This window comes from Cydia strobilella, chromosome 7 (genome assembly GCF_947568885.1).
Source record: "Cydia strobilella chromosome 7, ilCydStro3.1, whole genome shotgun sequence".
NCBI classification, from domain to species: Eukaryota; Metazoa; Arthropoda; class Insecta; order Lepidoptera; family Tortricidae; genus Cydia; species Cydia strobilella.
The window spans coordinates 10,079,335-10,097,068 of NC_086047.1; the positions used below are offsets into that span (position 1 = coordinate 10,079,335).

The 17,734-nt window shown below is 37.8% G+C and overlaps 2 protein-coding genes across 2 annotated transcripts in view; one reads left to right on the forward strand and one right to left on the reverse strand.

Annotated features, from left to right (window-relative positions):
- LOC134743078 (calcyphosin-like protein) overlaps positions 1-17,734 on the reverse strand; it is a 403,310-nt gene that overhangs the window by 180,758 nt on the left and 204,818 nt on the right. The window lies entirely within an intron of this gene.
- The window catches only part of LOC134743147 (protocadherin-like wing polarity protein stan), a 72,007-nt gene that overhangs the window by 13,423 nt on the left and 40,850 nt on the right, over positions 1-17,734 (forward strand). The window contains exons 3-11 of the mRNA XM_063676491.1: positions 8,097-8,298; positions 10,879-11,019; positions 11,723-11,937; positions 12,428-12,553; positions 13,772-13,938; positions 14,382-14,524; positions 15,922-16,089; positions 16,761-16,948; positions 17,308-17,545. Of these exons, the coding sequence (XP_063532561.1) occupies positions 8,097-8,298; positions 10,879-11,019; positions 11,723-11,937; positions 12,428-12,553; positions 13,772-13,938; positions 14,382-14,524; positions 15,922-16,089; positions 16,761-16,948; positions 17,308-17,545 (1,588 nt within the window). The remainder of the gene's footprint in view (positions 1-8,096; positions 8,299-10,878; positions 11,020-11,722; positions 11,938-12,427; positions 12,554-13,771; positions 13,939-14,381; positions 14,525-15,921; positions 16,090-16,760; positions 16,949-17,307; positions 17,546-17,734) is intronic.

Sequence of the window (17,734 nt, forward strand, 5' to 3'; positions counted from 1 at the left end):
TTATAAATCTTATTATCCCTAAACCACCGTATAGACACAAAAAATACTAAATGTACCTTTGAAGAATTCATTGTGGTTACAAAATATACCTTTACATTATTTATGTAACCTGTTAATCAACCAAAGGTCTACTTAATAAAAGGTCCCGTAATAAACCATCGGTCTTAATTGTGCGGGGGTTCATTGAGCTTTTATGAACTCGTCTGTTTTACGTCCTAGCCAGCCGGGGCCCGCAGACAATGCCTCATACACAGACATATCTCAACGACATAAATAATAATGTCATCACGGAGTTTTAAATGGTCGACAAGATGCAAGTTTATAAATAAATAATACACTACAAATACTCTTTATTGCACATCTCAGTACAGAAAACAACACAAATAATACAGAAAATTAAGAAGAGGCAAACAACAGCAGGCGGTCTTATCGCTAAAAAGCGATCTCTACCAGACAATACAATACATAATTAGATAAATATTATTGGGACTCTTATACAAATCGACCTAGTCCCAATAAGGCTGTTGTGAGTAATGTGGGTACTAGATATGAGAATAAAATACGAAACTATGTACATAGAAAACAACCATAACCCAGATTCGAACCCAGGACCCTTTTAGACACGGTCACTAACCGACTAAACTAGGAGGTTGTTAACATATTTGTACAACAATATACAGGTTGGCCAAAAAATATGTGCATTCCCGTTGCCAGGGAGGTTTTGGGATTATACTGAGCAACTTTTACTATGGGACCAACCACGAAATCGCGAAAAAAAAATTTACCCTCCCATAGAAAATGGACCAGCCAAAATGTATGAAACAGCCAAATTTTTTTTCGCGATTTCGGGGTTGGTTCCATAGTAAAAGTTGCTCAGTATGATCCCAAAATCTCCCTAGCAACGGGAATGCACATATTTTTTGGCCATCCTGTATAAATACTGATTCTAATTCGTAGGTACATGTTATCGCGATGTTATCTGAATGATGTAGCCAAAAGTGGTAATCACACGAAGCAAAATGCTAAATATTTTGGCAACTCTTAACTACTTAAAGGGGCCCACTGACTATATGCTAACGTAGATACAACAAAACTCGGTTGGACAAGATATGAAAGGAATATCGACATACTTACAGTTTGATCTTATATGTCTGTGGCTTCAGCGACTACGCTAAAGCAATTTATACAGATGACTACGTGGTTTTTGTCCGCGTTACGTCGTATAATGATACTGTTAGCCTGTGGGACGCATTCTTTGCGCGTTAACAACTTTCTGATATTGTGCGGAGATATAATGTTAACATTATCATATCGTGTGAAAAAATTATGTAGATAGGTAACCGGATAAAATTATAAATAACCGGAAGCATTGAAGAATGTTGCAGGAAAATATGATAACATGCCTGGCACACTGAAAATAAATACAAACTAGAGCTTTTGGATTTTACAGAAAATAATGAAATCAATAAGCAGTGTTATGCACTTTCTGTCACCTAATGCAGTGGTGATATATCCCTAAGATATGAATTTAGGAAACTTGTAAGATGATGCTCGTAGTAGTGGAAATTGCTTTCGCTTCCGATACAATAGTACGAAACAAAACAGTTGTCTTTATTGCTTACCATTAATAATACACAAGAAGCATAAGTTTTCCTACTCCCTTCCCCATTGAAAATCCCCTCAATTTATCTCCAAACTGCATTAGTTTAAATTGGATCACAACACCAACATTTCGAACTATACCTACTAGTCACATACTCACATATAAGTAACTGATCCTCGATTTGTAATGCAGCCCTCCGAGATAGATGCCTTTCACGTCAATTGACTCCGTCACTGTCACATGGGTCCCTTCGCGTCAGATCTGGGGATGTTATTTCCATCTCCTATCTTACGCAGTCGCGCGTTCGTCTCAGAATAACCAAAACCAACCAAAAGGTGACCCCGAGATCCGTGATAACTGCGAAACGAAAGATTACGGTTCACTGGCTTGAAGATTGAGATTTGCGAAATGTATATGTTTGTAAACACTTTATCGTACATAAGACAGATTACAAACACAATAAAAACAAAATATATACAATGTGGTTCTCTTCCAGTCAACCTTTGAGCAATTGACAATGAATCAATCAGCAAATCAAGATAGACAAACGAACAATATGATCAGAAAGTAAATTATAGTTTAATTCAAGACCCGGGTATGTCCTTAAACTACGTCCAAAAGAGAGGTATGGGCACTGTGAATGACATCTCGCTTTGTGTGGTAGGGCACAGGACAGCGGATGTCATTCCAGATCTAGAGCAGAGCCCAACTGGGGAGGTACCTCGACCTTACAGAAAACCGCAGCCAAATAACATTAGACCCAGTAGACCCTACTAATAGTGTTGTGTTCCTGCCGGTGAGTAAGGTTGCCAGAGCTCGAGGGAGAATAGTGTTAGGGTCGGCAACGCGCATGTAACTCCTCTGGAGTTGCAGGCGTACATAGGCTACGGAGACTGCTTAACATCAGGCGGGCCGTATGCTTGTTTGCCACCGACGTAGTATTAAAAAAAAATATTACCAAAAATAATCAATAATCAAAACCTACAGATATTAATATATTTTGCTAAACTAATTAATATGGAGATTATTTTTCCCTAGCTGAAGTGATACCGAGACTCGCTTACTTATGGATTGCAAAAGGACAAACAAAATTTTACTGGTCCTGTATTTTGTCTTCAAAGAGAACGTTACTGGAGCGTCATAAACATATCCCGGTTTTTCGGGGGCAGCTACGTACCAGTGCTAGTGATACTATTTTACGTCATAATTTTATCGGCATCGACTTATAGTAAGTTTCACTTGTCCACGCACTTTTTAAAAGTCAAACCAAATTGCACCCGTCAAACCGGAGTGCTCATAAATTCAGTATGAAAATTATACCTAAGTATATCCAGGGGGGTGTTACTGCGCAGTTTAGGTATATTTGGCCGGCGCACCGCCCGGGCAGGTGTATGGCAGTGGGCTGCCGCTCGGCTCGCACGATAATCGTGTCACGTGGCGCTCGCGCAAAATTGAAAATACGCAATGGCTTCGAAACCTAAATCGCATTCTAATCTGTATAAAAGATAATGTTCTGTTTACGGATGTCTGAATAAACGGAAGAACAAGGAAGCAGAAAATCATTTTTTTAAAACTCCGGACTATATTGACCGACATATTTTCAAAGGAATAAGTACTTTTGTGGCATACCTACTTCCGTGAGAATCAGACATACTATCTCCGGCTAAAAATTTTATGTTTACAGAATCAACGTTTGTAATTCCTACATATAATATCAGTCAGTAGGTATAGGTATAGGTACAAAAACTTGTCAATTGACAACCCCGTGCCGACACTCGCAGCTCGGTCATAAAACTGCGGCGCGCAAAGAAGATTCACGGTTCGTGCGCGGTTATAAGTTTCAATTTTGCTTGCAGGCGGCGAGTGTAGGTATAATTTTATACCTAAATCTGGCTTTTGTGAAGGAGTGAATTTTCTGTACGGTAGTACTATTAGTTATTCTGTGGTATATCGGTCAATGCCGTCGATGCCTTCCCCTATAAAGTTTTGGGCTGCGCATTGGTTTTACCAGAATCCATTCAAAATGAGAAAATAAATTAGAACTTATATGCGACCGTGATACATAGGTACTGGTTCGCCTGTGATCAGTAAACGTTTGGAATGCCAAAGCAGATTCCTTCACTCCCCAAGCGCGGAAATACACTACAATCACATAAATTATTCCCGCACCATAATCTTTATATGTGACGTTATTGCTCTGGAGTGAGTTGGAGGGGGTTGCGAACTATTATGGGAGGCGGGGCGATAATGAAGACGCACTACAGTTTTATGTACGTGTCATTGTTATTTAATAGTTTAGACGTTTACTCGTAAACGGGGCTGCGTTTCTCGGGGTTCAGAATTAACAAAATCGTTATAGGTATTGTGATAGAGATGAAACTCATTTTTTTATCTGGCATGTAATTTCTAACGGAAAACTTAACTCTTTATTGTATCACGTTGAGGGATAAAGTAGTTGTTAAATTGGCACTTATTAATATTTTCAATTAGCTATAAGATTACCGCTGTGTGACACCTATAAAGCTAATACCTATTGTTTTTATTTACTTATGAATTCCAGCAACTCTAATTTTCATGATACACATTTTTTTTAAACGCAGTCAATTCAGTTAAGCTTCTTCAATAAACCGACTGGATAAATCGAGTATCCACTCAAAGCAAGCTCAAATAATTGACAGTGGCAAAAATATTATACCTATTGGTAAAATCCAAATATATCCGAAATAGTGACACATGATTAAGCTCTTCTTCCCACATTCTGCTAGATAATAAGACCAAATACAATATGTTCATATTCGCCTCCGAAACAAATAGCCATGGCTAATCTTATACTCGTGATATCTCATAAGTCATAACTATGGACGCCGCAACAAATGGGCAGTCATGAATACTTATTTCGACGATTTGTCTTGGGATAACTCGTAAAACATATTTATTTTATTTAATCACATTATTATAAAGGCTTCTGTACAGATCGCTAAGAAGAGAGAGAGAGAGAGTTTAAAGTGTTTTATACAGCATCATTAATCATTCTACTTGGACATAGGTATCAAATAGGTATTCATAAGTAGATTATCGAAATCTGTTCGAATAGGCTTAATTTGACATGTAAATGTATAAACATGAAAAGAAATAGTCTATGTGAAATTCGGGAACGTATCGTTTACAAACGTATTTATTTAGGCGTAAATTGTTGAGTTTAACGACTACTATTTGTCGGTAATTTCGTCTTCGTAGAACTCAGTAATAAATTACACATCCGGGCAGAATTACCTTTATTATACGTGTATTACACGTTAAATGACTAAAAATCAAATTTTAATTACCTTTTCGAATATTTTTGTATTTATTTACGATTAAGATTTTATCGATACCTGAAATTTACTTTAACTTAGTGTACGAGTGTAAGTAGTGTAGCACTTACTTTTCATCACACTCGCTCAGTAAATGTGGAATTGAACGCAGGTGACGCAGGCTTAGCGGAAACTATAGAAAAAGCGTTTTCCCTAGGGAGTTACGAAGTTTCTAGTATTATAATTAACAGTTTTTTGTCTTTATATTTTATTTTTGTATCGCAAGTGTGATGAAAAACATTGTGTGTAACTCGGGACGTAATAAAATTGCAAACTCGAGTCTATAAATCGCTCCGGCAAGCCGTCTGGATTTAACTATACTCTGTAATATTTAACATACGCCCCACGAGTACAGCGTAGGCAGGTAACATTTTGTTTTACCAGGCCTTCGTTAAATATTAGTTCCGGTTCTTTAAAACGAAAAGTGGAGGACCCGCACGAAATCGCCTTTTCATATAAACGTAGTCCTCATTTTCCTCTGGATATTAACATTATTGAAAATATTTTGATACAATTTCTTGGGTATCAATCACAGCTACGCCCCTGATGTTAAATTTTTTTACAATTTATAATTACCGATTATAAGAGTTAGAAGCATTTAAATTTTCTTATGAAATCTGTTCACCTAATTTTTAAAATTCTCAAAAAATCCAAAAATGTCAAACGTAGGTTAAAATATTTTCCATAATGTCAATATCTAGAGACGAAAATGGGTACTACGTTTGTATGGAGAATCGGCCGTCCCCTTTCCTCTGTGTTTTACATTCGTCGGGGATTATTTAAACAAGGTGTTTAACTAGAAAGAACGCAAAGTTTTAAGTGCCAGCCTTCCACTTCGAATACTTAAAGTACAAACGTTAAACATTACATCGCCATGTCGAATGGACGCTCACACTGGTGTTGTTTGTTTTAACAGAATCAGTGTTAAAGTAAATTAATAGTTACAAAACACACATATTTAATATTGGCCACGTAATTTAAGTTCTTATACGTTGAACTAGATTTTAGGCGCGAATCATCAACTTTCTCATGCAAAACGGCGATGTGAACAAACAAGTTAACTTTAATTCCACAAGGATTTCTGCAATTTCGTTGATTCGGTTGTATAACTTAACCTAAGTAGTTTAGGTATAGGGTTTTCGTTATACAAAGGGAAAAGTCGAATTCACAATGCTAGCAAGAATATGTAAGTTAACTTGCTCATGTACATTATCTCTATATTACTCTATTTTAACCGAATAAGAAGTAAATATTCAGTCTGACAAATATTAGGTGTTTAATGAATGAGGGCTAACGCGTATGAATTCGCCGCTAGGGGCGCTAGTGTAGATGGTGGTCTTTTCCATAGTTCGAAATGTCAAATGTCAGTTGTCACTTCAATGACTGACAGCTGTTCTTTAGACTTTTGGACCACCATCAACAGAGGCGCCGGACTTCCGGTTCGAGCGCCATCTTGATAGTTAGCATCGTGATTAATTACTTTGTTTTTTGCTCATTAATATTGTTTAAAGTGTAATATCGATAGCTTATTATACAGTAAACTAATGTGGTAGTGTGCAGTGAATGGAGAATTAATTTTGAAGCGCGTTTAACCACCATCTTGGAGTCAACGGCCGGTAGTCCACGTGCTTCTCGTAAAATCCAGCTATCGGTTTTACGAGACAACAACAACAATAACTACCGAACAACGTCGTGCTCTAAGAGCATTTGGTATTTCTACCTCTAACCGTGTCTGGCTAGAGCCCTAGAGGCCCATAATTTTATTTACCGTACACTGGCTGAAGAAAATCTAGAAATATTAATTCGATCCCACGTGGATCCCACTTTGACGTTGGCGAAATCATCGACAGTACCGATGGAGCCATACTACTTAAAGATTGATTGATTGAACAGGCGCCAACTGGTGAGCAAAAAAACGATAGCCCTCATTGTCTCAGGCGTGCGGAATGAGGGCTAACGCGTATGAATTCGCCGCTAGGGGCGCTACTGTAGATGGTGGTCTTTTCCATAGTTCGAAATGTCAAATATCACTTGTCACTTCAATGACTGACAGCTGTTCTTTAGTCTTTTGGACCACCATCAACAGAGGCGCCAACTGGTGAGCAAAAAAACGATAGCCCTCATTCCATTTAAGTCACTAGATAATTAACAGTAGGAATAGCCGAGGAACAATTACACCGCCATTAATATTGGTAATTGTTAATACTTCAGGTGTTTCCGGTATGGTAGATTATTAACTGGCGTTTTCAGACATGCAAAGTCTTCGAAATACACACTGTAAATAATGTATATAATGTTTGTTTGTATTTCTCTATGTAAGTGAATTGTAATATTCTTTTGGAGAAATAAATTCTTAAACCATAAATATGGAGAAGGCCGGAGAAAGCAAAATTGTACAGCAAACAGCAAAGTTCTGCTTTATGGTAAAACTATTTATTATGTTTTAAAAATATCTACCCACTAAGAAAAATTTATGCAAACAACCAATTATTATTATAGCCGCGTCTACGCGGGCCAACAGTCATTTCAAGCTATAGGATAGAGTGAGATAGGAAGATGAAACAACTTACATGTCTCGTTCTTACGAGACCGCCGTGTATGATCGTGCGAACACTGCTTAAGAAAATCAAATCTTATATTTTTTTAGGATCTTAGGCGTGCACAAACAGCTTATATTGCACAATTAAATTGAAAGAACGAATTTTGAATGGTACTGAATGGCAGTATGAGTTGTGCCTTAAACTTGTTTTGTCACTTTTGATATGAAGGTTTGATTTGAGTGATGCTTGATGCTTAAATTGCCTTATTTCCTCGCATATTTGGAGAAAAGCACTATATGTACTATATGCATCGGCAGGAATAGCAATTCGTTAATTCGTCTTCTAATCTTATCGATACTCATCCACGAATTGCCATTTCCCGGCCTCTGCAATAATGTACAGTCGCCATCAGATATATCGGAGCGGCCGAGGTGCTCAAAAATATCTGAACACGCACCTAGCGCCTTGACAATAGAGGCGTGTTCAGATATTTGTGAGCACCTTGGCTGCTCCGATATATCTGATGGCGACTGTACTATAATATATTCATATTTAGCTTTTTCTAGGAATTGTCAGATATCATTATTTAATATCCACCAGGGACCCAGAAAACAGTCCGGTGACGTACTCCATGTCCAGCCTGTTGGACTCGCGGTCGGCGGGCATGTTCACGGTGGACGCGCGCTCGGGGGTCATCACTACGCAAGCGAAGCTGGACAGGGAGCGGCTGGACGTGCACTACTTCAGGGTGGTAGCGCAGGATGACACGTTCCCGCCGAGGAGTGGCACTACAACGCTTCAGGTAACTTTATGTCCAGCTGGTGGACTCGCGGTCGGCGGGCATGGTTACTGTGTATCTAAATCTAAATCATGAGATTCAGCCCGCTGATAGGCAGAAATCGCCGAAAGTCGCTTTTTATTGTGTAAGGGTATTCTTAACTTTTTACTATTATTTATTATGATTTGATTGAAATACATATTTTGTAGTTTCAACTGTTTACCTTTTACGGTTCACGAGATCACGAGATTTGGACAGCGGAGGAGTAAGTAGTAATAACTAGTTCCGTTTGTCACCCTTCGTTTACGGAACCCTAAAAAGAATGTTATCCGGTTTATGGATGGAAAAATTAACTACAATATGGCTTCCTGCCAGGACCATAAGTCTGGGTACTCAAACTTACGAGCTACGTTAATAAGTTATGTCCTGTAGTTAGTGGTTAAGTGGTACCCGTAAAAATTTGTTAAGTGCATCCTAAAGAAGAGCATTTTGTCAAGTTTTCTTACACCTTGAAGAAGATGTTAGGTAGACCTACTTGCATGTACCTAAAAAGGTCAACAACTCATCACGTTTAACCTTATTGCTTTAGTACAATTGTATAAGTAGGTGGTTTTCCGTAATAAAAAGACTAAATAATAAAGACTAAATTACATTTTTATTTACTGCCGCATATTGTTGATAAGTTTATCAAATAATGTTTGCATTTGTGTATGTATCAAAGCTAAAGGAGAATATTTCGAAGATAATGCCGTTTATCGGCGCATTATTAATGCGTCTTATTTTATACTAGCTAAAAGCCCACGACTTCGTCTGCGTAGAGTTAGTAATCTGGAATAAAAACTACCCCTATGTCCTTCCCCGGAAACTATCTCTATACCAAATTTCAACTAAATCGGTTCAGCGGTTTAAGCGTGAAGAGGTAACAGACAGACAGACACACTTTCGCATTTATAATATTAGTATGGATTTAAATGATTATTATCTGTGGTTTAATTTTTAATGATATTTTGTAAAAGACGTGTAAATAAGAAAAATATTCCTAAAAAAATTTGTCAATGTATTTTTACACTATCCTGTATGTATAATACAATCATACATGTAGATAATGAGTACTAGTACTGAATAACCAGCGTAACGATTAATTTTTTTAACATGCAGATACGTCTGCGATAGCGATACTCCAAATTTTATATTAAAGGAAAAAATGGAAAAAGTTACATCGTAACGATGCTTACGCACCACGCTATCGTCATATATTTTTATTTATTAACCATATGTGTATTAATATATAATATGGTAACATTTATACTTTATATCCACAGTTCTATGGCTACTGAAAACTATTATAAATGATTGGCAAAAGATAGGTATTTAAGTTTCGTTAAAATTAACTGGTGACGCGCCATTACCGAGTAAGCGAATACTCAAGTGTTTAAAAGATATTCTACGTACCTACTAGAAGTCCATAATCATAATCATAATCATTTTATTGGTAAAGCTTTATTTTTTACATGTCAGTCTGGGTACAACTTAAAAAAATTACTGGAAATAAATAATCCTTACATAGTAAGCGCAATCACATTACATATCAGTTTAAACCAAAAAGATACAAGGTAATAATTTAATTATATAAATCTTACTTAATTATAAAAGTCAACACTTAATAGAAAGTAATCAAGTAATTTTACAATTATAATTCCTTGGTCATTATGAACTCGTCATAATTGTAGAACGGGCGCTCAATAAGCCATCTTTTTAGGCGGTGCTTAAAGCTGCTTGCATTAGGAGCCGCAGTACTTTAGGTAAACATAATAAATACGCTCTCCTGACAGGTAATTATCCTCCCGCTTGTGTAAATACATAAAACCTTTACGAGACCCTTTCTTAATTCTATAAACTGATAAAACATATGAGTTGTATTAAATTTGATTACCATTCTCGTTTGCATCGTAAATGTTGAGCGGGCATAGAGATTCTGCTGTATAATTTTAGCAAAGAGCTATCGATTGTGGAAGAGGTGTAAAGTCTACGAAAAAAACGTGCCCTAAGGTTTGACAACCGTGGCGTTTGACAACTAGATTCACCGTATAATGATAAAGATAATGAACTCTATCAGATTCGAGGTTCGGACTTTCGCAAGACTTACACCCCTTCTAACTGATACTAATAACTCTTTGCTTTTAGAAATTCATTAAGAATTATTCGTTAATTTTATAGCTAAGATCCTTCATCTGCAAAACAGCTTTTTAAAAATGCACCAGTTTTTATAAGTTCCCTTTTCGAACCTCAACCTCTATTTGGCTTTAGCATTTAATACATTAAAAAGTTCACCATCAAAAAACTGTGAACTGGGTGGCAATTTTAAAATGTTACTCTCCCCTTCTTTTTCGTTACACTTTCCACTTCGTTTTATTTTCGCTCGGCTATTTTGTCCACTAAGGTATACCTACACCCAAGTTACTCGTAAAATGGCTCATTCCACATTCTTTTTCTTTGAATTGCATCCGCAGGAAAATGTAATACTTTTCTTTTTCTAACATACATATATTTCTTTCGTGTGTAATTACTTACTAGTAATATACTAAGGTGCCTAATCGTTGGTAGATCAACGTCCTGGACTGCAACGACCACGCGCCAGTGTTCGAGATGCAGCAGTACGAGGCGTCAGTGAGAGAGGGCGCCAGTCCCGGCACCACCGTGCTCACGCTGAAGGCGGCCGATCAGGACATCGGCAAGAATGCCGAGGTAAGCAGATATAAAAATAATATTTATGTCATGTTATTTACCATTGTATGTACTTTACATATAGAAAATTGAGGATAGAGAACATGTTTTACTTCACAAATACCAACTAACAATTTACCGTATAACTGCAACCCATGTTTGTGCTCCAGAAAATACCTTTTCATTTCTCATGCTCTGAAAGAGAGTCATTGTTGTTCTAAAAGGTGCGCAGAAAATGATACGTGTCTGCACTAGAGCATTTCACGTTCGAAGTACGATTTTTTTAATTTTGTTACGATACGCAATTGAAATTTGAGTTTAAATGGATTTGTTATAAAATTTCCATTTTGATGTTTGACTCTCCATTCCATAAATAACGATACTTTTGCCTGAATTGTTAATTGAAAGTACCCTCAAGAAATACTATAAAAATGTATACTTAGCCATGTTTTTAACAAAATACATGCATTTTACTTTTCTCGTATTCGAAATGAAAAGTAGAGTGTTTAACTCGGGTGAAAGGCATCATTTCTGCCTCGGACTATTGGCGCTCTCACTGCGTTCGAGCGCCAAAACACCTCAGCAGAAATGAGTGCTTTTCATCCCTTGGTTAACAATCTACTATTTACCTTTTTGAGTTACAAAGAAAGTGTTATACAGCAAAACATACTGCTCTACTTTTCATAAACTTTTACTTTAAATCTCATATAATGTCTTGTTTTAGGTGGAATATTCAATAGAGTCCGTGACAGCCGATCAGTTGGACGACTCGAACGATTCCATCGACAGTGAGCGTTCAGAAGAGGTCTTCAGGGTGGACGGCCGAAGCGGGGCACTTCTTACTAGGGCCCCGCTGGATAGGGAAAAGGTGGCGCGCTACACGGTTATAGTGAGGGCCACAGACCAGGCCAGTCCTGTGTCTGACAGACTGTCTAGCACGTAAGTACCTATTATTGAAGGCTTTTTTATTTCTTAGCTAAGAACTGCCGTGTAAACCGGATGGAACGGCTAGAATGATTTAATTGGTATGTTTGTATAGGGTACAATACGCGAGTTTGTTTTATACCTACTATCTCATTTTTTAAATCATACCGATGTTGTCATGAAAACAATACATCCAAATTTACACTGTGGTTTTATCTATTGCGATATTGATAAACATCGTTACTAATTATAATTTAATTATTTGGTAAGTTTAGTCCGTTAATATTGTGATAATAATGCATTATACTTCTAAGCAGGTAAATCTTTGTAACATCCGAAACCATACCATGACAGTCTACAGTCTCACCATATGGCAATGGGTAACAATTCGCTTCTTAATATCGGGTTTCATACGTTTTCCTTCTTAGTGCAACCAAGTCGCACAGCTTCCGTAGGCACAGTCAAAATTTAACCTTATATACGAACATTACGTGTTTACTTGCAGTGCGACCGTGCACGTGAACATCCTGGATGACAACGACAACTATCCACAGTTCAGTGAGAAGACTTACACTGTCACCGTGGATGAGGACATCAATGTTAGCGAGAATCCTGTTATCGCGAGAATCAAGTAAGTTCAACTGCTGTTTTTATCTTGCTTAGGATACATTAGGTATATCAGGATTCAATAGAATCTACTGTTTTGGAAAAGTAGCGGCTAAGCTCTTCAAGTAACATATTATTCAGAACATAAACAAAACACGTATTCATTTTCCATAAAGGAAATGAAACACTGTTAGGAGCACACATCTTTATAATATAATCAACACTGTGGCCCAAACTACGCAATTACGCATTTCTCTCGTTTACTTTACCCATTGTAATTCCAATCTAGGTAGGTACTTATTAAATAAACTTTAATAAACGTAAAATTAATAAGCTTAATTTTATTGCCCCATAAAGTTTCACATTTAAGCTACACGGCAATGGTTTAATATAATATAGGCTTTTAAGTAGCTTAATTTGGCTGACGGGACAGGATACTAAAATACATGAATCATGATCATAATGATCGTCATAGTCGTAATAAAATAACCGGTTTATGAGGTACTCGTAAAGAGCTCAATTGAACTGAAGTTTATTACGTTTTATTCCCTATTAAAGTTATTTAATTACAGTTAAAGCTTCAAAACTATAAAACTAGAATTTTCATTGTCTTATTTTCATGCCTAGCAAGTAAAGTTTTCACCCGCCCGTGGCATGCAGAGCAATTTCGACTTTCGTGCTTGTAAATGGAAAACTATTTAATAATACTAAAATTATTACATACTTGGTGTTAGTGTGTACTTATATATGTATTATTATAACGCTTTTGTTTCACTGCGTAGTTTAGACCGCCCGCCGAGCGACGCGCAATTTAGTTTCATGCCTGTAAATTGTTATTTACTCGTACGTGAGTTTTGTTTTATTTGCGGCGCCCATTATCCCAGTATGATTAGAATCTATGAGAGCCGCATTGCTGTATATTTATGTTGTAAATAAACCTCATGTTCATATAACCACTAGGTACTCATTTTGTTAATGTTTGAATGTTAACTTTACTCAGATTAGTTTAAAACATAATCAATCATCAAATATTTAACAGGAACATCTAAAAAAAAAAAACGAAATTGAGACCCGCGCTCATGCTCAACAGCTACTCGTGCTAAGTTTTGCCACAGCGTTATACATACAGAAAAGAAACCTTATTGATTTCCAATTTACTGTAACTGACTGTCCATTATCATTATAATTTGGACCAAAGCACGTTGCTAAACATACACTTACTTACATCCTGCGTATTTTTCAGAGCAACCGACGCGGACGCGGGCACAAACGCAGCGATTCGCTACGCTATCATCGGAGGCAACACGCAGATGCAGTTCTCTATCGACAGCCTGAGCGGGGACGTGTCGCTTGTGAAGCCCCTGGACTATGAGCAGCTGAGGAACTACCGTCTGGTTATCAGGGCTCAAGGTAATAGAACCTTAAATAATTAACTTTTCATTTGTGTGTGGTGGTCAAACATCGTGGGTGGGTCAAACAAACCTTTGTTGTGCTGTATATACAAGAGCAAAATAAATTATTCTCGACAAAAATTCTAAAATATGGCTAATAATTCACAAGACCAGTCGTAGGCACAACGCAGACTGTGAGAATTTGTCATCTATGAAGTCCCTGGTCTACAAGCAGCTAAGAAACTTCCCTCTGATCATCAGGGCTTTTGTAAACTGACTTGTGTTATAATGTATAAGCAACGCTGCGGCGGAAGACAGAATTAGGTATGATACCGGAAAACCGCAAATCATGCTATCGCATTAAGGATGTTTCTCTGAGTGTTCTGATGTGTTTTCGGCGTGATACGAGTACGTGCAGTCAGGTGCTTTAATGGCATAAATTCAAAAACCTAATATTTTCAGATGGTGGCAGCCCCTCCCGCTCGAACACGACGCAGCTGCTCGTGAACGTGAAGGACGTGAACGACAACTCGCCGCGATTCTACACGTCGCTGTTCCAGGAGTCCGTCAGCGAGAACGTCCCCTCAGGCTATAGCATCGTTAGGGTACGTCTAACCTTTCTAACTTTAATAGCCTAGCTAGATTACGCGGTTATCTTATGCCGACTGTACACACTCGTCGATAGCCTCTCGCCGAAAGTCTCGGCACCGCTCCGACCCAATCGGAGAAGGGCAACACGAGACGAGAAGGAAGCAGTACACTTGTTCTCGGCCTGTCTCGGAGTCTCGCGACGAGTGTATACAGCCGGCATTACTGATGCAACATCCACACGCCGCTCCGTTGTGTGAGGAGACATTGCTATGCCCGTAGGTATATAGCAAATGTGTTATTTGCGATTCGTCTGCTCGTTTGCCTCATTAAAAAAATCGTGCTTTGAAATGTGATAGCTCATGAAGATTGCTCTGTACGGCTCCGTTCATTATTATGCGGTATCTCTGGTTGTGAACACTTGATGTTTGACTATTTAGTCGCCGATCCCACTATAAAATTGTTTGTGAACCCTAGATTGACAATGAAATTGGCAATTTAATTTCTGATGGGCCTTTAGAATTTATGCATCTTATACACACAATGATAAAACTAAATACATCAAATTCAATTTAACTTTATTGACATTTGTATTTTTGATTTTTAATTGTTTTTTATTTTTGACATTTGTATATATAACTATATTTAATTTTTTAATGTGCGATTTTGTTATTTGATTTAGGGTGTGTATTTTTAATTCTATTTGTTTTGTAATTTTTGACATGTGTTTCTTGACATTAAAGATTGATTGATTGATTCATCTGACACAAAACGCTACTAAGTGTAACTAGATTCAGTTTATCAATAATATTTGGCATCAAATAGTTTTCCCTAGAAAATATCTATTTTTCTTATGATAAGGAGAAAGTAACAAAACACGTTACACGTGGATATCGTCTACCTTAAAAAGGTTACAATTATCGTTTTTTTTTCCTCAATAACTATGGATGTGTACCTAATACAGGAAAATGTCCTGTTCTTATTTACTGACAATTTGGTTTCACCAACTATAAGTTAATTCAACTCAAACCTCTTTGCCAAACGATTTGCACGCTATTGCTCATTAGAACTGGCCCTCACGATTAACGGATGCCATTTGCAACGCCGATTTCATTTAAAAATATAAGGACAAAAAGTGCTGGAATCAAATGGCGGCAAATTAATTTTATGATTTGTATTTAAAAAAATCTGAGATATATTGAATATTTATATATATCTAAACAATTTTCCCCTTTGAGCTTTCTTTTTACCGTTGAAACTCAGCATATACAAATATTTGTTTAGCATTTTAAAACTTTATTTTTCTATATTGGTTGCGTGTTGACGACAAGTAAGACATTTGTGTTCAGATTCGTATTTAAATGTGTTTATATTCGTTGTAAAGACGTCTTTTGAAAATTTGTAATAATTTTAGGTTCAAGCGTACGATGCAGATGAAGGCGTGAACTCAGAATTGACGTACACTTTAATCGACAAAGAATTCGGGCGCGCCGAAATTCCTATCACCATAGACCCGCGCTCTGGCTGGGTGTACACCAACGGACTGTTGGATAGGGAGGTGCAATCCAAGTATCAGCTGCAAGTAAGTTGCAAATATACCAGTCTATAGCTGGTAATTAGAGTTGAAGAAAGAAATAACTCTCTATAGTACTCTATAGAGAGTTATATCTTTCTTCATTTTTTCTTTCATTCATTAATTTTCATTTATCATAATTATCTACATTAGTTTTATTTTCGACCAGACCGCTGATGGCCTAGCGGTAAGAGCGTGCGACTTGCAATCCGGAGGTCGCGGGTTCAAACCCCGGCTCGTACCAATAAGTTTTTCGGAACTTATGTACGAAATATCATTTGATATTTACCAGTCGCTTTTCGGTGAAGGAAAACATCGTGAGGAAACCAGACTAATCCCAACAAGGCCTAGTTTCCCCTCTGGGTTGGACGGTCAGATAGCAGTCGCTTTCGTAAAAACTAGTGCCTACGCCAATTCTTGGGATTAGTTGCCAAGCGGACCCCAGGCTCCCATGGAGCCGTGGCAAAAATGCCGGGACAACGCGAGGAAGATGATGATGAGTTTTATTTTCGACCAGATCAACTATTTTAATGATCCCCGTGTTTGTCAAACATGTCCACAAAATAACGATTTAGATTACAATAATTATTTTACTTATAAATTAATTACCTTTTATCAGTATCAATTGCACTATCAATATGTAAATACCTTTGGGTAAAGAAATATGGTATTTTTTTTAGGTAACGGCTACCGACGGCGGTACTCCACCGCGTTCCGCGACCGCGTCTGTGGTAGTGGTGGTGCAGGACGTGAACGACAACGACCCAGTGTTCTCACCAGCCCAGTATGACGTGCAACTGGCAGAAGACGAGCCTCCAGGAACGCCAGTCGTGACCGTCACCGCTACGGACGCTGATGAGGACAACAGGTAAAGTTAGCCTAAAATGCAAAGGGGCTTATGTGCTCGCTACATCTTTGTTCCTCAGCAAGGTTTCTGGCTCCACAGTAAGTAGTTCATCCTCCAAGGTTCGTCGCACGGAGTACCCGCAATAGTGTCTTTGCTTCGCATTTGGTACCTGACTACCTGTCAACGGCAACTTACTCTCGGCACGCCTACTATTATCAACGCGTATAAGACTATAATTACGACAATCATATGTACTTATACCTTTAGTATTTTTCGAGCTATAGTAAATGAGTGTAAAGACAAATATTTAATACCTAATGATCCATTTGTTGTTAGATTGATAAAAACAATTTTATTCTTAACTACAATTTTATTCACAGGCTACACTACGAAATCACCGGCGGCAACACTCGCGGCCGCTTCGCCATAACCTCTCAGAACGGACGTGGCCTTATCACCGTAGCTCAACCATTGGACTTCAAGCAAGAACGCCGATACGTCCTTACCGTGACTGCCACCGACAATGGCGGCAGATCAGACACTGCTATGGTCCATATCAACATTACTGATGCTAATAACTACGCGCCTGTGTTTGAAAATGCACCGTATACCGCCTCGGTATGTATACCAATCCTTTTTTTTTACTCTGAAACCGCATAGAACGATCAAGGCTTCATCGTCGTTCGTTACCCAAAAGAAACAGAGACGTTACCTGGCCACCACTAGCCAAATACTAGTAATCCATTAAAGTCAGTAACGCTTACCAATACACGCTTGTGTTTTATTCTGGAAACTTTTTTTCGTAGC